The sequence below is a fragment of the Callithrix jacchus genome, chromosome 20, assembly GCF_049354715.1.
Source record: "Callithrix jacchus isolate 240 chromosome 20, calJac240_pri, whole genome shotgun sequence".
Classification (NCBI taxonomy): Eukaryota; Metazoa; Chordata; class Mammalia; order Primates; family Cebidae; genus Callithrix; species Callithrix jacchus.
In genome coordinates, this window is record NC_133521.1 from 7,166,702 (window position 1) to 7,188,804 (window position 22,103).

A 22,103-nucleotide genomic window follows, 5' to 3' on the forward strand; every position below is an offset into this window, starting at 1 on the left:
GCAGGCAAGTTCAAAACAAAGCAGCCCCTAGGAAGGGCCTAGAAACAGTCACATACACCATGTCCAACGTTAGGTTGGATTGCCATAGGCAATGCACATCCTGAGTGCCTCTCATTACATGCACCATCCCAGGAAATGGTACTATCTCAACGTGGAAGTTGGATGTCAGAGTCTATCCTACCACTTCTGCCTCACTCGCCCTTCATGACCAGTTACTGGCTCCTGTAGCTTCTGCCTCCTTAGTACCTTTAATCTCTTTCTCTTCTCCTCCATTTCCACAACCAGTATCTTGGCTTAACTGTGATCCTCATCCACTATAAGAATCACCAATTGCTTTCAACCTCTGTAACTGCCACATGGGCCTTCCTTAACTATTTATGTCCTTATTTTTAAAGTGAGTTTGGGGCCAGGCAACATGGCTGGCGCTTATAATCTCAGAACTTTGGGAGGCCAAGGCAAGAGTATCACTTGAAGCTAGAAGTTTGAAAACAGCCTAGGCAACATAGTGAGACCCCATCTCTACAAATAAACAAATAAGAGTTTCTTCATTACATTACTAAAAGAAATTAATTTGCTGATTCTACAGCAATGCAGCTCTATGAACTGACTGACAAAGAATTCAGAATAATTTTCTTAATGACGTTCACTGAGCCACAAGAAAGCAAACAACTAAATGAAATAGGAAAGCAATACTGGGACAAAATAAATTCAACAAAGGGATAGAAACCATTTTTAAAACGCCAAAAAACAATTCCTGGAGCCGAAGAACAAGATGTCTGAATTGAAAAACTCAATAGAGCACTTCAACAGCAGACTCAATCAAGCAGAAGAATCAGTGAATTTAAAGACACATCATTTGAAATTATTCAGTCACAAGAGTGAAAAAAAGAATGAAAAAGAAGAAAGAAAACAAACAAGACTTATGGTACATCAGCAAGTGAAACAAAAAAAGATACATCTGTAGTCAAATTTCAAATTCTCTAATATTGTAATGGTGATGTGTAAATGACTTTAAACTCCAGTATAAAAGCTAAAAAACAAATGTGTTAAAATTAACTATAACTATAATAATTTGTTAGTAGACACACAATACAAAATACATATAAATTGTTATACCAATAATCTGAAATGGTAGGTGGAATGTAAAGTATAGTTTTTGTATATGATCTAAGTTAAGTTGTTACCAGTTTAAAATAGGATGTTATAACCATAAAATATTTTATGGCTGGGCACGTTGGCTCACATCTGTAATCCCAGAACTTTGGGAGGCTGAGCCGGGCAGATCACGAGGTTAGGAGTTGGAGTTTGAGACCAACATGATCAATATGGTGAAACCCTGTCTCTACTAATAATACAAAAATTAGCCAGGCATGGTGGCATGTGCCTGTAATCCCACCTACTTGAGAGGCTGAGGCAGGAGAATTGCTTGAACCTGGGAGACAGAGGTTGCGGTAATCACACCAAGATCATACCACTGCACTCCAGCCTGGGTGACAGGGTGAGACTCCGTCTCAAAGAAAAAAAAAAAAGTTTTATATAAGCCTTATGGTAACCACAAAAACAAACCTGTAGTAAATAAATGAAAGAGAAAGAAATAAAAACCATACCACTCCAGAAATTCATTAAATCATGAAAGAAGACATCAAGAGAGAAAAGAAACAAAGAAACTACAAAGCTGTCAAAAAACAATGAACAAAATGACAATAAGTTTTTACCAATTGATAATTACTTTAAATATAAATGAATTAAATGCTCCAATTAAAAGACATAGACTGCCTGGATGAATTTAATAAAAACAAGATCCGACTACATGCTGCCCACGAGAGGCACACTTTAGCTTTAAGGACACACATAGTCTGAACAAGAAGGAATGGGAAAAGATATTCCATGCAAATGGTAACCTAAGGAGAGCATCAGTGGCTATACTTACATCAGACTTTAAGTCAGAAACGTCACAAGAAAAAAAAGAAGGTTGTCATATAACAAGGGATTGATTGATCAAGAAGATATAGCAATTAGAATATTCACTTAGCATCAGAGTACCTAAATATATAAAGAAAATATTAACAGAACTGAAAGGTGAAAGATACAGCAATACAATAATAGGGACCTTAACACCTCACTCTCAACAATGGATAGGTCATGTAGACAGAGAATTAATAAGAAAAACAGCAGATTTGAACAACACTGTAGACCAAATGGACCTAATATATGTTTACACATTTTGTCAGAATACAAATTCTTCTCAAATGTACATAAAATATTCTCCAGAAGTGATCATATGTTGAACCACAAATCACTTTTTTTTAAGTTCAGTGGTACGCATGCAGTTTTGTTACATAGGTCAACTCGTACCATGGGGGTTTGTTGTACAGATTATTTCATCACCCAGGGATTAAACCTAGTACCCATTAGTTATTTTCCCGATCCTCTCCCTCCTCCCATCCTCCACCCTCAGGTAGGCCCCAGTGTCTGTTGCTCCCCTCTATGTGGCCATGTGTTCTCATCATTTGGCTCCCACTTATTGGTGAGAATATGCCTTTGGTTTTCTGTTTCTGCATTAGTTTGTAAAGGATAACGGCCTTTTGCTCCATCCATGTTCTTGCCAAGAACATGGTCTTGTTCTTTTTATAGCTGCATCGTATTCCATGGTGTATATGTACCATATTTCTTTATTCAGCCTACCATTGATGGGCATTAAAGTTGATTCCATGCTTTGCTATTGTGAATAATGCAGCAATGAACACATGTGTGCATGTGTCTTCATGGTAAAATGATTTATATTCCTTTGGGTATATACCTAGTAATGGAGTTGCTGGGTCAAATGGTAATTCTGTTTTCAGTTATTTGAGGAATCACCACACTGCTTTCCACAAGGGTTGAACCAATTTACACTCTTATCAGAAGTGCATAAGTGTTTCCATTTCTCTACAGCCTCACCAGCATCTGTTATTTTTTGACTTTTTAGTAGTAGCCATTCCGACCGGTGTGAGACGGCATCTCATTGTGGTTTTCATTTGCATTTCTCTAATGATCAGTGATGTTGAGGGGCTTTTTTTCATATGCTTGTTGGCCGCATGTATGTCTTCTTTTGAAAAGGGTCAGTTCGTGACCTTCACCCACTTTTTAATGTTTTTTTTTTTTTCTTGTAAATTTGTTTAAGTTCTTTATAGGTGCTGGATATTAGACCTTTGTCAGATTATAGTTTGAAATTTCTTTCTCCTATTCTGTAGATTGTCCATTTACTCTGTTGATAGTTTCTTTTCTTGTGCAGAAGCTCTTTCATTTAATTAGATATCATTTGTTAAATTTTGCTTTTATGTGATTGCTTTTGGTATCTTTGTCATGAAATCTTTGCCTGTTCCTATTCCCAGAATGGTATCACATAGGTTGTCTCCCAGGGATTTTATAGTTTTGGATTTCACATTTAAGTCTTTAATTCATCTTAAGTTAATTTTTGTATATGGTCTAAGGAAGAGGTCCAGTTTCAATCTTCTGCATATGGCTAGCCAGTTATTCCAGCACCACTTATTGAATAGGAAGTCCTTTCCTCATTGCTTATTTTCGTCGACTTTGTAGATCAGATGGTCACAGGTGTGTGGTCTTATTTCTGGGCTCTCTATTCTCTTCCGTTGGTCTTTGTGCCTATTTTTTGTGCCAGCATCATGATGTTTTGGTTAATGTAGCCATGCAGTATACTTTGAAGTTGGGTAGTGTGAGGTCTCTAGATTTGTTCTTTTTGCTTAGGATTGCCTTGGATATTGGGCTCTTTTTGAATTTTAGAGTAGTTTTTTTCTAGTTTTTTGAAGAATATCATTGGTAGTTTGATAGAAATCATATTGAATCTATAAATTGCTTTGGGCACTGTGGCCATTCTAGCGGTATTGATTCTTCCTATCCATGAGCATGGAATGTTTTTCCATTTGTTTGTGTCATCTCTGATCTCCTTGAGCAGTGTTTTGTAATTCTCCTTGTAGAGATCTTTCACCTCCCTGGTTAGCAGTATTCCTAGGTATTTTATTCTTTTTGTGGCAATTGTGAATGGGATGGTGTTCCTGATTTAGCTCTCGGCCTGATATTTTTGGTGTATAGGAATGCTAGTGATTTTTGTACTTTGATTTTGTATTCTGACACTTTGCTTAAGTTGTTTGTCAGCTTAAGGAGATTTTGCAATGAGACTATGGAGTTTTTCATAGAATCAGATCATCTGCAAACAAGAATCGTGTGACTTATTTTCCTCCTGTTTGGATGCCTTTATTTCTTTCTCTTGCCTGATTGCTCTGGCCAGGACTTGGAAGTCCAATACCATGTTGAACAGGAGTGGTGAAGGAGGGCATCCTTTTCTTGTGCTGGTTTTCAGTGGGAATGCTTCCAGCTTTTGCCCATTCAGTATGATATTGACTGTTGGTTTGTCATAGATGGCTCTTATTATTTTGAGGTATGTTCCCTCAATACTTAGTTTATTGAGAGTTTTTGACATGAGGAGTTATTGAATTTTATCAAAATCCTTTTCTGCATCTATTGAGACAATCATGGTTTTTGTCTTTAGTTCTGCTTATGTAATGAGTCACATTTATTGATTTGCATATGTTGAACCAACCTTGCATTGTAGGGATAAAGCCTATCTGATTACAGTGGATAAGCTTTTTAATGTGCTGCTGGATTCAGTTTGCCAGTATTTTGTCAAGGCTTTTTGCATTCGTGTTCAAGGAATTGGCCTGAAGTTATCTTTTTGTTGTTGTGTCCATGATGCTGGCCTCATAGAATGAGATAGGAAACAGTCCCACCTCCTCAATTTTTTTGTATAATTTCAGTAGGAATGGTACCAGCTCTTCTTTGTATGTCTGGTAGAATTTGGCTGTGAATTCGTTCAGTCCTAAGCTTTTTTTGTTGTTGGTAGGTTAATTACTAATTCAATTTTGGAGCTCATTATTAGTCTGTTCAGGGATTCAGTTTCTTACTGGCTCAGTCTTGAGAAGGTGTATTTGTCCAGTAATTTATCCATTTCTTATAGGTTTTCTAGTTTGTGTGCACAGTGGTTTTCATAATATTCTTTGATGATTATTTGTATTTCTCTGGGGTCAGTGGTAATATCTTCTTTGTAGTTTTTAATTATGTTTATTTGGATCCTGTCTCTTTTCTTCATTATTAGTCTAGCTAGGAGTCTATCTGTGGTATTAATTATTTCAAAAAACCAGGCCAAGTGTGGTGGCTAATATCTGTAATCCCAGCAATTTGGGAGGCCAAGATGGGCGGATGCCTTGAGCCCAGGAGTTCAAGACCAGCCTGGGCAACATAGTGAGATCCTGTCTCTATTTTTAAAAATTAAAAATTTAAAAAACACAACTCCCAGATTCCTTGATCTTTAAATGTTTTCTGTGTCTCAGTCTTCTTCAGTTCAGCTCTGATTTTGGTTATTTCTTGTCTTCTGCTAGCTTTGGAGATGGTTTGCTCTTAGTTCTCTAGTTATTTTAGTGGTGATGTTAGGTTGGTAAATCAAGATTTCTCTAACTCTTTGATGTGAGTGATCAGTGCTATAAATTTCCCTCTTAACACTGCCTTAGCTGTGTCCCAGAGATTCTGGTATATTGTATCTTTGTTTTCATTTGTTTTGAATAACTTCTTGATTTCTACCTTAATTTTATTTTATTTATTTATTTTCTTTTTTATTTATTTATTTATTTTTTTTGAGACGGAGTTTTGCTCTTGTTACCCAGGCTGGAGTGCAGTGGCATGATCTCAGCTCACTGCAACCTCTGCCTCCTGGGTTCAGGCAATTCTCCTGCCTCAGCCTCCTGAGTAGCTAGGATTACAGGCATGCGCCACCATGCCAAGCTAATTTTTTCTGTATTTTTAGTAGAGACGGGGTTTCACCATGTTGACCAGGTTAGTCTCGATCTCTCGACCTCGTGATCCACCCGCCTCGGCCTCCCAAAGTGCTGGGATTACAGGCTTGAGCCACCGCGCCTGGCCAATTTTATTATTTACCCAAAAGTCATTCAGGAGCAGGCTATTTAATTTCCATGAAATTGTATGGTGTTTTTCTTCCTAAGACAAGGTCTCACTTTGTTACCTAGGCTGGAGTACAGTGGCAGGATGATGGCTCACTACAGCCTCAACCTCCCATGCTCAAGCAATCCTCCCACCTCCACCCCACAAGTGACTGGGATTACACGTGCATGCCACCACGCCCAGCTAATTGTATTTTTTGTAGAGACAAGGTTTTGACATGTTACCCAGACTGGTCTTAAACTCCTGAACTCAAGCAATCTGCTCAATTTGGCCTCACAAAGTGCTGAAATTACAGGCGTGAACCCTCGTGTCCAGCAAAATTGTGTGGTTTTGAGTGATTTTTCTTGGTCATGATTTCCAATTTTATTGTGCTGCACAAAACATATCTTAACAGCTTCAAGAAGTCTGTAATTATATTAGCTATCTTTTCTTACCACAAAGGTATAAAACCAAAAATCAATAACATGAGAAAAATTAGAAAATTCAAAAATATGTAGAAATTAAACAACACATTTCTGACAAACAAATGGCTCAAAGAAAATAGCAAAAGGAAATTAAAAAATATCTTGAGACAGACAAAAATTAAAACACAACATACCAAAACTCATGGCTGCAACAAGCACAGTTATAGGAGGGATATATGCAGCAAAAATGCCTGCATTAAGAAAAACAAAAGATCTCAAACAGACAGCCTAACTTTGCTGGGCACAGTGGCTCACACCTGTAATACCAACATTTTGGGAGGCTGAGGCAGGCAGATCACCTGAGGTGGGGAGTTCAATACCAGCCTGACCAACATGGAGAAGCCTGGTCTCTACTAAAAATACAAAATTAGTGTTGTGGTGCATGCCTGTAGTCTCAGCACTTTGGGAGCTGAGCGGGGTGGATCACTTGAGGTCAGGAGTTCAAGACCAGACTGGCTAAGATGGTGAAATCCTGTCTCTACCAAAAATACAAAAAGTAGTCAGGGGTGGTTACATGCACCTGTAACCCCAGCTACTCAAGAGGATGAGGCAGGAGAATTGTTTGAACCCAGGAGGCGGAGGTTGCTGTGAGCTGAGCTTGCACCACTGCACTCCAGCCTGAGTGACAGAGTGAGATTCCATCTAAAAAGAAAAAGAAAACCCCAGTACCTGTTAACTTCACTGGTGAATTCTACAAGCACTTAAAGAAGACTCAAACTCTTCTGAAAAAAAAATGAAGAGAAGGAGACAATTTCAAACATCTTATAAAAACACCACACACCAAAAGAGGTTTGGAATTGTTCCCTTTCCTTCATTTTATCATTATCCGGATACAAAGCCAGATAAGGATACTACAAAAAAGAAAGTTACAGGCCAGTATTCCTGATAAACATAGATGAAACATTTCTCAAAACAAATAGTAGCAAACTGAATACTACACCATATTAAAAAGATTATACAACATGATAAAGTGGGATTTAACCCTGGTATGCAAAGATGGTTCGACACAAGCAAATTAATATATGTAATACCCCACATTAACAAAGTGGAGGATGAAAATCATGCAATCATTCAAATAGATGCAGGAAAAGCATCTGACAAAATCCATCACTGTTCAGTACTCTGAACAGAATGGGTATAGAAGGAGTGATAAAGCCAACATATAACAAGCCCAGAGGTAAGATCATACTCACTGATGAAAAGCTGAAAGTCTTTTTCTTAATATCAGGCACAAGACAAGGTTGCCTATTCTTATCACTTCTATTCAGACTAGTAGAGGAAGTCCCAGTCAGGGCAATCAGGCAAGAGAAAGAAAGAAAAGGCATCCAAATGAGAATGAAAAAAGCAAACTTGTCTTTGTAGATGATATTTTTAATATATAGAATACCTTAAAGACACCACCAAATAACTGTTAGAACAAACAAAATCAGTAAAGTGATGGGATACAAAATCAGCATACAAAGATCAGTTCTGTTTCTTTACACTAACTACAAACAACCTGAAAAAAGGACAAAGAAAATAATCTCATTTACAACAGCATCAAAAACAGTATTTAGAAATACGTTTAACCAAGGAAGCAAAAGATCCATACACTGAAGATGATAAGACATTGGTGAAAGACATTAAAGATAAAAGTAAAGATAACTCTTGTGCATGGGGTGGAAGAATTAATATTGTCAAATGTCATCATACACAAAGCAGTCTACAGATTCAATGCAATGCCTATCAACATTCCAATTTACTTTTTCACAGAAGTCTTTCTAAAACTATTGTAACATTTATATAGAACCACAAAAGGTTCCCAATAGCAAAAACAATTTTATGACACTAAAGCTAGAGGCATAACATTTCCTGATTTCAAGTCATAATACAAAACTATATTAATCAAAATAGTTTGGTACTGGAATAAAAATAGACACATAAGCCAATGGAGACAGAAAAGACAGCACAGCAATAAACCTCTGCATATTTGACAAGGGTGCCAAGAATTCACAATGGGGAAAGGATAGTCTCTTCAATAAATGGTGCTTAGAAAACTGAATAGCTACATGCAGAAGAATGGAATTGAACCTCTATCTTACACCACTTACAAAAACTAGCTCTCAGTAGATTAAAAACTTAAATGAAAGACCTGAAATACTGAAACTTCTGGAAGAAAACATGGGGAAAAACTCTTTGACACTGGTACTGGCAATGACTTTAGGATATGACGCCTAAAGCACAAGCAATAAGAGAAAAAATTAACAAATGTATTCTATCAAATTAAAAAGCTTTTGTGCAGCAAAGGAAATAAACAAAAGGGCAACTTATGGAATAAGAGTAGATAGTTGCAAACCATCTATCTGATATGTATATTCAAAATATACAAGGAATTCATAAGACTTAATAGCAAAAGAACAAATAATCTGTTGTAGTCATGGGCAAAGAACATAAAAGGACATTTCTCTAAAGAAAACATGGAAATGGCCAACAGGTACATTAAAAGATGCTCAACATCAGCAATCACTAAGGAAATGCAAATAAAGACCCAAATAAGATACCACCCCACTTCTGTTAGAATAGCTACTATCAAAAAGACAAGCAATAACAAGCATTGGCTATGATGTGGAGAAAAGGGAGCTGTTGTGCACTGTTGGTGGGAATGCAATTTGGCACAGCCATTATGGGAAGAGAATGAAGGTTCCTCAAAAACTTAAAAATAGGACTATTATAGGCAGAAATCACACTTCTGAGTATATATCTGAAGGAAACAAAGATGCCTCAAAGAGAGCTGCACACTCGTGTTCCCTGTGGTATTATTCACAGTTGCCAATACATGAGAACAACTTAAGTGTCCGTTAGATGAAGGAGTGGATAAAGAAAATGTTGCGTGTGTAAACATACATACACATATATGTGTGTGCTATGTGTGTGTATATACATATATATGTAAACACAAATGATGAAATACTATTAAACATTTATATTAGATAAAAAAAGAAGGAAATCCTGCCATTTGCAATAACATGGGTGAAACCAGAAGTTATTATACTGAGTGAAATAAGCCAGACAGAGAAAGACAAATGCCATAAGTGCTCACATACACAGAATCTAAAAAGTTAAACTCATAGACATAGAGTAGAGTGGTAGTTGTCAGGGGCTAGGGTGGAGGAAATTGGGACATATTGGTTACAAGATACAAACTTTCAGTTATAAGATCTGGAAACCTAATGTACAGCATGGTGACTAGAGTACACTTGCAATTTGCTCAGTGAGTAGATCTGAAGCGTTTTCACTACGCACACGCAGAGGTAACTATGCGAGGTGATTAATGGGTTAACTAACATGTTATGTACATCATTCCACAATATATATGCATATCAAATCATCACATTGTACATCTTAAATAAATACAACTTTGTTTTTCAATTATGCTAAATAAAACTGAAGAAATAAAAATTAAAAAGTGAACTTCTTCTAGGTAACATATGATTGGGTCTTGCTTTTTTATCCCCCATTCAGTCTGATAATTGCGTCTTTCTAATTAAGATGTTTAGATCATTTATACTGAATGTGAGTATGAAATGGTTGGGTTTAAATCTACCATCTTCACATGTGTTTCTAACTTGTTCCATCCATTCCTCACTTTCTCATTCTTCCTTTTCTGCCCTCTTGTAAACCAAATATTGTTTATGATTCCATTTCATCTCCTTCATTAGCTTCCTAGTTATAACTCTTTCTTGTGGCCCAGTGCAGTGGCTCACACCTGTAATCCTAGCACTTTGGGAGACTGAAGTGGGCCGATCACCTGAGGTTACGAGTGAGACCAGCCTGGCCAACACGGCAAAACGCTACTAAAAATACAAAAATTAGCTAGGCATGGTGGTGCATGCCTGTAGTCCCAGCTACAGGAGACTGACGCAGGAGAATCACTTAAACCCAGGAGGCAGAGGGTTGCAGTGAGCTGAGATTGTGCCATTGCATTCCAGCCTGAGCAAAAGAGAAAGACTCTGTCTAAATAAATAAATAAATACAAAAATTAGCCAGGCATGGTGGTGCACACCTGTAATTCCAGTTACTCAGGAGGCTGAGGCAAGACAATTGCTGGAACGCGGGAGGTAGAAGTTGCAGTGAGCAGAGATTGTGCCACTGCGCTCCAGCCTGGGTGACAGAGCAAGCCTCCATCTCAAAAAAAAAAAAAAAAAGTATTTTATTTATTCTGTTATGGTGTATAGCATACATCTGTAAACTAGTACGGTCTATATTCACTTTATGTAAAGCACAGGAACCTTACGAGAGTATACTTCCATTTCTCCTCTCCCCATCTAAACGCTGTTGTTGCCACACCTTATATTTTTCCATATTGTAAACCCCACAAGCGTTATTATTTTTGCCCTAAGCAATTATGTTTTCAAGAGATTTTTGCATTTACTCACACATTTAACATTTCTGGTGCATAGATCCAGATTTCTGTCTGGAGTAATTTTCCTTCTACCTGAAGATCCTCCTTTAACATATCTTGTGGTATGTATTTGTTGGTAATCAATTCGTATAGCTTTTGTATATCCAGAAAGGTATTTATTTCACTTTTGTTTCTGAGAAACACTTTAGCTGAGTGTAGAATTTGAGATTGTCAGCCTTTCTTCTTCCAATACTTTAAAGGTTGCTCTACTGTCCTCTAGCTTGTTTGCAATGGGAAACTGGCTCTCTTCCTAACTTTTGTTCTGTAATATAGCTTTTTCCTCTGGTTTCTAAGATTTTCTTTTAAGAAAGCAGCTTATGATGTGCATTAGCGTCATTTGCTTCATGTTTCTTGTATTTGTGTTTGGGATTTGTTGAAATTCTTGGTTTATAATTTTCATCAAATTTGGAAATTTTTTATTCATTGTTTCTTCAAAAAATTTTTTTCATTCCTCTCTTCTCTCCCCTCTCTTTTAGGCACCCCAATTACACATATGTAACGTCTCACAATTCATCTTGTGTTTTTCTTCATCTTTCAGTGTTTTCTCATTTTCTCTTTGCGTTTCATATTGTATAGTTTCTGGTGCTATACCTTCAAGTCCACTAATCTTTTCTTCTCCAATACCTAATCTGCTGTTAATCCCATCCAATAGAATTTTTATTACAAATATTGTCACTTTCATCTCTTGAATTTCAATTTGAGTCATTTCAAAACCTCGGTGTCTCTCCTTCATATGCCCCTGCCTTGGCGAACATGACAGAGTATGTTACACTAGCTGTTGCAGTGTTCTTGTCTACCAGATCTTTCATCAGCGTAGTTCCCTTTCCAGCTTGTGCTGATTAGTCCTCAGTTGAGAGGAGTCTTTGCATAACTCTGCAGCTGTTGGTGCAGCTTTTTCCTGTTATTCCAGCTGTTATGGTTTACCTAAATTATCTGCTGTCTCTCCCCAACTCAAAGGGATTACCAGGCTCTGTCTAGGCTTCCTCGCAACCCCATGTTGCAACCAGGAGGCATCTTCCAGCTGAAGGCTGCAGCAATCATGGGATCTCCTAATTTCTTTCCCCTCACTCAGGGATCACTGTCCCGCATTGCATGCTGTCCAGTGTCTACAAACTGCTATTTCATAGGACATGCCCAGCTTTTTAATTGCTTAAGGTAGAAGAATAAATTCAATCCCTGCTACCCCATCTTGGCTAAAGGCAGAAGACTCAGATTGGCCTTTCCAAAACATAAACCTTATTGAATGCAATAACAAGTCACTGAAAAGTTTTAAGAAGGAAATTACCACATTGGATTTAAATTTTAGAAAGGTTGCTCTGGCTACGAGCCAGGAAAAGATCCTGGGAAAACAACTGTAACACTTTGCCAAAGTAAATGTTGGCAAAGTCTCTGAGTGGCTAGACTGGGAAAGGAAATTCCCTCCCTGGGCTCTTATGTCCAGAATGTTCTGTAAATGCCAGGCCAAGGGTACATTCACTTGTGCACAGGGCTAGAAGGCCATAGCCCCTTTTGTCTCCACAAACACAGAGTGAGCTTCTGATATCCCAGACATGGCTCACTAGAAATATAACCTGTCTCTTCAGCCACAAACCCAGGAATGTGAGTCATTTTTGTCCAAAAGAGTGGCCAGGACAGACAGGCTTCCAGAAAAAGGCTCTGACGACGTAGGCTCATGTCCTGGGTTCACCGCTAATTATCTGTGCCATTTTAAGCACATTACCTAATCTCACTGATCCTCAATGTTCTCCTTTGTCAAATGGATATGATGTGGTTGTGGGACTAAAGGGTCCCCACTGCCAGAAAGCCCTTGAACACTGCCTGGTATGTAAGTCACTCAACACACGTTAGCTAATTATGTAATTGTCATTACCTTTCATATTGCTACTGCTCTTTCCTGCATGAGACCCAGCTTGCACAGAAAAGGATCAGATGCTCCAGGAAAAGCGATTGCCCTTTCTCCAAGGAATTTCCTTATTTGTGTCAGAGAAACTGTGCAGCTCACTATCCTCCCAGAGCATAGCGCCAATTTTCTCCACACACAAACAGGGATTGCTGAGGCCACCTGATCCTATCACCCTGTCAGGAACCAGCTATCATGCCAGAGCACCATGTGCCATAAAGAGTCCTAATTCAGTCACTAACTCATTGTGAGACCTTGGTCAGGTCACACCCACTCCTCAGGCTGCTGTCTCTGCATTTATGTAATTGTAGCAGGGCTAGACTCGTTCCCACTAGGACTATCCTGATAAAATTCCTGAACTTTGTTGATGAAATCTTACAAGATTACAGACAGAATAATTTGCTTACAAGGAGAAAACAATCAGGCTGACATTAACCTGAAGTGGAATAGCACAAATGCATTACTAAGAGTAAAGACCCCCATAATACTGGCCCCAACTCACATAAGTTACTATCAAATGAATGAATTATATTTGTAGATTCAGAAATATTTAGAGATTTTTATCAGTCATGCACTTCTTCATCTGCAGAAAATTCTCTAGGAGAGAACATATTAAGAAGTAATTTATATACATTAATTACATATTAGGAGGTAATTTAAAATCAAAATCTAGATACAGGTTTAAAACCAAGTGAGATAGAAAGGTTGACGACAAAAGGCAAAGCAAAGAAACAACAAGGAAATGCAAGTAGCAGAGTTAGAACTGAGGCTGAAAGAAACACATAGGGTAAAAGAGGGGCATCCTTTTAAATGTGAAAGAGAATAAGTAATAACCATAAACCTACACGCACTAAAAATGTAGTAGCTAAATAAATAAAACAAAACATTTAGAAAAGCAGGAGAACCTGTTAAAGATACAGTTATAGTGGTAATTTTTATTTTATTTTGGGTTTTTTTCTTTTTACTTTTAGGTTCTATGGGTACATGTGCAGGTTTGTTACGTGGGTAAATTCTGTGTCGCTGACACCTGATGTATAAATGATCCTGTCACCCCGGTAGTGAGCATATGATATGGTTTGGCTGTGTCACCACCCAAATCTCATCTTGAATTGTAGCTCCCACAGTTCCCACGTGTTGTGGGAGAAACCGCTGGGAGGTAATTGAATCATGGGGGCGAGTCTTTCCTGTGCCGTTCTCGTGATAGTGAATAAGTCTCATGAGATCTGATGGTTTTATGAATGGGAGTTCCCCTTAACAAGTTCTTTTTGCCTGCTGTCATGTAAGATGTCCCTTGCTCTTCCACCACGATTCTGAGGCTTCCCCAGCCATGTGGAAGTGTGGGTCAATTAAACCTCTATTCTTTGTAAGTTACCGAGTCTCTAGTACATCTTTATTAGCAGCATGAGAACAGGCTAATACAACATAGTACTGATAGGTAGCCCTCCAACCCACATCTCCCTCCCACTCTCCCCCATAGGGGTAAATTTTAATACACCTCTTTCAGAGCCCAATAGAAGATCATATAGACAATAACAGGAAATACATGAAGAATGTCACAATGCAATTAACAAACCATAACTTTACATCTGAATAGAGAACACATATTTTTGTATATCAAAACAATATTTACAAAAATCACCTGTGTGCTTCATCACAAAAAAATTAACATTCAAAAAAGTAAAGATTTTAGGGCCACCTACACCATCCTAAATCAATAATTAGAAATAACCCTCAACTTTAAAAATTGGAAATAAAAAACACACATTGAAATTGCCCTTGTATTTAAAAAAAAAATCTAATGAAATCAGTCTGTTTCATACCAAAATCTATGAGACATAGGCAAAATTTACACTCAGAAGAAAATTTACAGTAAAAGCTAAAAGTAGTAATGCTTTATAAAACAAATAAAAGAAATTGCCAACACTTGTATTAATTTAGTAAGTAGAAGAAAGAATTTTTATGAAAAAGAAAAAATTATTATATTAAATACTGGCTGGGATTAATGAATAATATCAAGATCAAAAGTAGTTAATAGGCTAAATAAAAGCTAGCTTTTTGAAAAAGCAAGTGACATGAAAGCAATTGCCATGAAGTTATCATAAAGCTTGTTAAAAAGAAGAGTAAACATACACAAGATTTTATATGAGAAAGGATACAAAGAAAATACAAGAATTATAATAGAATACTATGCCTCTAGACAATACGTTTTAAAACTGAAAGGAAATGGATGATTTCCTATTATACTATATATTATCAAAATTGGCACAATAAAGAGCAGAAAAATTGAATAGTGCAATTTCTGCAGTGAAGGTTGAAAAATAACATTTTCCCACAAAAAAATGACACTGAGACAAATGGTTGCATGCAAGGTTCTAATATTTAAAGAGCAAATAATCCTAATGTTACTTCAACTATTACAGACTGTGAAAAAATATAGACATTTCTGCATTAATTTAACAAGCTATAAAATTAATGCAGAACTTTATTATTAAAACTTAGACCAAAAATGTTGGCCAATCCCACAATAATAGATGCAAAAACCTAAAAATTTTTAGCAAACATACTCAACGTATGAAAATACATCAAATGGACAATGTCTGAAATGAATTCCAACACAAGTGGGCTTTATTACAGCAGGTGAGAAGTGGTTCATTATTGGGATATCGAAGAACACAGTTTATGACATCAACTTATTAAAGGAAAAAAGGTGATTATATTGGTAGGTGGCAAAAAACAAAAAACAGCAATGAATAGAATCAAGCAATTATCCACCAGTAAAAACTCTATATTAACCAGGGATAAAACCACTAAAATATTATAAAACATACACCTCAACTAGGGGCAAATATCATTCTAAATGATGCAATGCCAAATTCACTTAAATTAAAATCAGGAACAAAATGAGGCATAATCCCTGTCATCATTATTGGCAATGTCTGTCAAGTGTAATATATACAAAGAAGAATATATAATTTTGATACATACTGGAGGAACAGTACTTTCAGTTTTACTCCTGATATGCTTGCATATCTGTCACCCAGGCTGGAGTGCAGTGGTGAGATCACAGTTCACCGTAGCCTTGACCTCCCAGGCTCAAGCAACCCTCCCACATCAGCCTACCAAGTAGCTAGAATGACAGGCATGTGCCACAACACCCAGCTCATTTTTTTTATTTTTTATTTTGTAGAGATGGAGCCTCACTTTCTTGCTCAGGTTAGTCTTGAACTCCTGGCCTCAAGCAATCCTCTTGCCTCAGCCTCTCAAAGTGCTGGGATTATAGACGTGAGCCAGCATGCCCAGCTGACAAATACAGTTTTTAAAAAACAATAGACTTTTCTCTATATACTTGTCCTACCAGTTAGAAATGGAAATGGGTAGAAAATATTCCATTCTCCTGAGTAAAAATACATAAAATACTTAGGAGGAAATTTAGCAAGAAGAAAACATTAAGGTGGCCAAGCCCTAGTCCAACCTGCGGGCTGGCCACATGGGACCCAGGACCGATTTGAATGCAGCCCAACACAAATTTGTAAACTTTCTTGAGACATTGTGAGATTTTTATTGTGATTTTTCTTCTTTATCTCATCAGCTATCATTAGTGTTAGCGTATTTTATGCATGGCCCAAGAAAATTATTCTTCCAGTGTGGCCCAGGGAAGCCAAAATGTTGGGTACCCCTGTGAGTCCAACAATATTTTATTTGGGACAAAACCCGTATTTGGATCATATCAGAAACTGACCATTTCATCTCATGTATTTGTGCCTTCACACATTCTGTTCCTCTGCCTGTGATTCTTTCCTTCCTTTTCTAACTGATCAGCTATTCACCCTGTCAAACCCAGCTCAAAGCTTTTCTCTTCTGATACCTTCGCTGACATATCAGAAGCTATCCTCTAGGCTACCTCCTCTAGGCTCATTCCATTTAGGGGAACCCCCTTTGGGGAGGAAGGGGAGAACAGATTGAAAGAAGTGGAAAGGAGGAAGGAGGGAAAGGAAAGGAGCGGGAACAGGGCAGGGAGAAAGGAGGGTGGGGTGAAGGATTGAACAAATAAAGATGAACCTGGGCTGGCTGCAGTGGCTCACGCCTATAATCCCAGCACTTTGGAAGGCTGAGGCAGGTGAACCATTTGAGCCCAGAAGTTCAAGACCAGCCTGGGCAATATGGCAAAACCCTATCTCTACAAAACTATAAAAATTAATCAGCAGTGGTGTATCTGCCTATGGCCCAGCTACTCAGAGAGAGAAGCAGAAGGATCACTTGTGCCTGCGAGATAGAGGCTGCACTGAGCTGTGATTCTGCTACTGAGCTCCAGCCTGTGAGGAAATTCCATCTTAAAAAACGGGGCGTGTGGAGGGAGGCAGGTGGATAGAACCTGTGGAAGCCATGCAAAGACTTCATATCTCAGAACAGGTATTGTATGAAGCCCATGCATTCCTCCAGCCCTCATCCCCTTCCTGCCTACCCCAAATCTCGTGTCTCCCACAATGTAATTTTTTGATGACATCTGTCCAATTTCAGACCTAAACATCAAGGATGCAATTGCCCCAGAGTCCAGTCAGAGGCCAAACCCATTCGGTCGACCAAGCATTGTCTTAGATCCCATGTTACAGGAAAGTACCGTTAGCAGCCGGAGGACAATCTTCATGAGAGACTGGTCCACTAAGATGCCTGATGCGGCTTTTGAACGCAAGCTAAAGACCCTCATGGAGAAAGGCACTGAGCCCAAGATGGAAACCATGAAGATGTGGAAGCCAGAGGAGGTGCTGAGGTGCCGGTGAGACCCCTGGGCTAATGGGATGGGGTCCTGGAGCAGGCTTTGCTCACTATTATCTCCGGCTCAAACACCTTGGCTGAGCCTGAAGATCTAGGAGTAGGGGCTTGGTGTGGCTGAGCTCTGCCCTTTGGTCCCAAAGGACTGCTCCAGGGCTCAAGCCAGTGGGTTTCCAGTAGCCCTGCCAGTAGACCATCCCCTGAATGGACATGTCATTTAGATGCTGCCATTCTGATGCCATACTTTCAACAACCCTCCCAATATTTTCATTTGTTTCAATATTACTCAAAAAGGAAAGAATGAGGCGTCTGTGGCCTTAACAGGAAGATATCCCTAAGATCCTTTGCACTGTGGTGTTGAGTTGCTGCTGATGGTAGCCACCATCCCCAGTGACCAACCTGCTGCATGACTGGACTTCTTGACTGTCGAAGGGATCATGAACAAAGTGTGAAACCATTTGATATTTATTGCTCTTCCTAAAGAGTCTCCCTTCTCACTTGCTCTCTGTCCTATTTATCAGGGCTGTCTGGCTTTCAGCAATACAGCCTAGTTTCCCCCAAAAAAATAAGTATCCCTCTCCCTAGACCAGTGTTTTCCTTTACTATAAAGGTATAACGAACAAAGTTCAGAAACTTTAGCAAATAAGAAAACAAAACAACGGAGGGATGTAGTTGTCATCGTCCTGGTAATGTTGACATCAGTAAACTCATCTGTAGGTTTAAGATGGTCTCAAATGTCTGGCAATCTAATATCCCCATCACAAAGTCCTGCTCTGCTCACTGACTGACAGAAGGATGGATGGGTAGAATGGATAACTGGCTTCAAGATGAAGAGGCAGAGATCTCAACAGACTGCCCTTGCTGGCTGTTTCCATGACTGGATGACTTCAGCCATGGCTTTCAGATAGACCAGGTGGTTGTAATTAACTCTGGCCAACAGATGGCCTACCTGGGTTCCATGGTGGGGGGAAAAGAGATTTGGACAGGACTCCTATCCTCCAAAGAGAGGGAAAGAATATGTGAAGAGATAGCATATGAAGCCATTCAAGAAATATCAAGAAAAAGAATGAAGTGGTTCAGAATGGGATTTTTTTTTTTTTTGAGACAGTCTTGCTCTGTCACCTACACTGGAGTGCAGTGATGAGATCTCAGCTCACGACAACCTCCACCTCCCAGGTTCAAGCAATTTGCATGCCTCAGCCTCCCTAGTAGCTGGGATGACAGGCAGGTATCACCACAACCAGCTAATTTTTGTAGTCTTAGTAGAGATGGGGTTTCGCCATGTTGCCCAGGCTGGTCTTGAACTCCTGTTTTCAAGTGATTCGCCCGCCTTGGCCTCCCAAAGTGCTGGATTACAGGCGTGAGCCACAGCACTTGGCCAGGATGAGATCTTAATGAGTGACCCCATATGCATGACACCCTCATAGGTTAGACTGGTCAGGGAAAATGTAGCCCAGGTGTGAGGATTGGTGAAGGGGTCTGAGCTGGCCATAAAAACAGATAGACTCTGGGAAGATCTTAAAGAAGAGTGGCCATTCCCAAAAGACAGAAAATCAGGTTATATCAACACACAATTCCTCTTCCATCATCTGTGGCAAAGTAAGCAACCAGCAGGCAGCCTGAGTAGGGGGCCTACCCCCTATACTAAAGCTGGGACCAAGGTCAGGGTTGCTGATAGAATAAGGAGCTCTCTGGATCACACAGTACAAATGGGATTGAGTTCATTCTTCAGTATAAATCAGAATCATGGGTCTCTAGCTAATATTCTAACTCCATGCTCTGATTTTTAAATTGTGTGGATATTACTAAAAGCAAATACTGCTATGCCTGCAACTTTGCTCAGCCATTATTTCCACTGTCCTATATCTTTCCCAGCCCTTGACCTCTCCCAGGGTATGTGTGCATGGCAGTGACAAATCACGTAACAACTCACATTCTGTCTTTTCTCCCCATTTGGTGCTGTCACAGCCATGTGACACCATCTTCTTCCTAATGCCATTCTAACTACAGCCTTTTAATTAAGATCCTTGACTTGGGGTCATCCGTTATCAGATTGACCATTTCTCTGTTAGATGAATTACTCATTTTCCTGTTGTTGAGAACCCCAAAATGAACATCTTTTGTTTATATAACTTTTCTTTCCATTGACTTCTCTTCTTGGGATACATTGAGAGCCTGAGTGGGGCTACTGAGTCAAATATAATGAATGTTTTTTCTTTGGAGGCGGCTGATTACAGGAAGAGTTACATCAACAGAAACTCCCTCTGCCTTTGCAGAGCGTCCTGCAAAGGTCTCTGTGAGCTCCACAGATGACTGCGAGAGCCAGTCCCTTATAGAGCACCCACACTTACTGCTGCTTGAGTCTAAACTCTTTGCAATAAAGTTAGAAGCTCTTGTGACTCCACCTTCAACTGTCCTCTTTGGTCTTCTCCTGAACAGATACCTGAGGTTGTCCAAGGAGAACATTCGGACCTTGCTCAAGCTGTGCAAGGATGCAGGAATGAACGTGGACATCCACCCCCACATGGTAGAAGACGAAATAGACGCTAAAAAGGTGTTCACCGGAATTCCCAGCGTGGCCCTCTAAATAGCTCCTCTCTCCACCACCTTCAGGCTCCTTCTGTCATCGGAACCTTCGCCTCCAGATGCCATCCTCTGGCACACTACAAGTGGCCCTTCCAACTTAGTGCATCCCTTTAGAACGTAAGCAATCAGGAAACAAGCCTCAGCCGCCTGATCACTCTGCTGCTGTCAGACTGGTCCTTGACATCCAAGGCCGAACCAGCTTAGGGGGAACTGTGGTTTTTCTTCCGACCAAAAGAAGACTCCTTAGAAAGGGCTTCTTAGGAAGGATGTCTTAGAAGGAGTTAAAAAAATGGGGTCCCAGGGTCCCCAGAGGGACATTAGAAAGGACAAAGTGTAAAGGGGCTGGTGGGGACACACATACGTGCCCCATGCCCAGGTGTAGGAGTTGGATTTGTGGGGACCTGGCCTCCTTGTGTGCAGAGTGGGGAGCTGACCAAGGGAGGGGCAGTGAGAGAGGGAGATGCTATCAGCATACGGAGGAAGGAAGGGAGACCGTTGGGTGCTTACAACCACAGACCCCAAAAGGGGACCTGAAACCTCTCAGAGCTGGTAGGTGCCTCGATATCAGCAAGTTCAGGACCTTATTCATTTGAAGGAAAGAAGCCACAGAGGGCAAGAAACTCGCTCAGAGTCACACAGGCGAGAAACGGCAGGGTTCCCTGAGTCTCCTGCCCTGCTCTCTTGCATGACTGCGGTCAATCCTGCAGGACTCTCCTGAGACACAGCCTTCCCATCTGGGCATATTGGCCAACCAACGTCACAAACTCAGGCCCTTCCAGTCCTTGCAAGCGTTTCAAGCAAGTCTGAATCCCGAGTATCCTACTTAGTAGCTGTGTGACTTTAGGCAAGTTACTTTACCTTTCTGTGTTTCTGTTTCCTCGCCTGTAGAATGGGGTTAATGGCAGTATGTGCTGAGCAGGGTGCTGTGAAGAGCACATGAGAGCTTGCATATGAAGCAGGGAGCACAGTCAATGACAGCCGAGAACTCTATGCAAACGTGGGCTGTTCCGTAGTTCGCTGGGATAGATGAGGAGCTGATTTTCCAGCCGCTGCTTTCCTGAGAGGGATCCTCAAAACCAGGCATGTCAATCCCTGTGGAAAAGCTGCTAATACCAAACCTACATCTCCTCATGGCAAACCCACACATCTAATGATCCCTGAGCCCCAAGACACATCCCAGAGAGACTCCCATTGAGAATCTCCGCTGGGCAGCCACTGCTCCAGCTGGTCTTGTTAGCAGGTTTTACTCTCTGACTCCGTATACTGAAATAGCAGGGATTTTCCTTCCACGTGCTTTTAGATTTTCTTTTCTTTTCTTTTTTTTTTTTTTTTTGAGACAGAGTTTCGCTCTTGTTACCCAGGCTGGAGTGCAATGGTGCGATCTCGGCTCACCGCAACCTCCACCTCCTGGGTTCAGGCAATTCTCCTGCCTCAGCCTCCTGAGTAGCTGGGATTACAGGCACGCACCACCGTGCCCAGCTAATTTTTTTTATTTTTAGTCGAGAGGGGTTTCACCATGTTGACCAGGATGGTCTCGATCTCTTGACCTCGTGATTCACCCGCCTCGGCCTCCCAAAGTGCTGGGATTACAGGCGTGAGCCACCGCGCCCGGCCGCTTTTAGATTTTCATATCCCACCCTGAGATTCTAAAATGATTCCTTGAAGGTAAGTAGCTTTCTCCATTGAAAGTCATTACCCCTGGGCTCAAAGAGAGGCCCTGGAGGCTGCCAGACCCACCCTCCCCCGCCCCATGCCAGCCCACCTTAGGGGTGCAGTCACCACTAAGGAATACAACACCCCTCCGAGGAGCAAGCAGGCTGGAGAAGCATGAGCCCACAGGCCAGCAAGCTGTGTTTAGACAGAACTACAGTGAGACCAAAGCCAGAATCCAAGGAAACAGCTACAAAGGGTTAAGTAACACTTCATCTCT

General features: G+C 40.1%; 1 protein-coding gene across 2 annotated transcripts in view; it reads left to right on the top strand.

The window, feature by feature from the left end:
- C20H16orf78 (chromosome 20 C16orf78 homolog) overlaps positions 1-20,327 on the top strand; it is a 28,442-nt gene extending 8,115 nt beyond the window's left edge. Inside the window, exons 4-5 of one of the 2 annotated variants that reach the window (XM_002760928.5) lie at positions 17,336-17,591; positions 20,027-20,327. In XM_002760928.5, the coding sequence (XP_002760974.2) occupies positions 17,336-17,591; positions 20,027-20,174 (404 nt within the window). In that variant the 3' untranslated portion in view covers positions 20,175-20,327. The remainder of the gene's footprint in view (positions 1-17,335; positions 17,592-20,026) is intronic. The other variant, XM_035282021.2, reaches the window with a different exon arrangement.
- Positions 20,328-22,103: the final 1,776 nt, after the last annotated feature.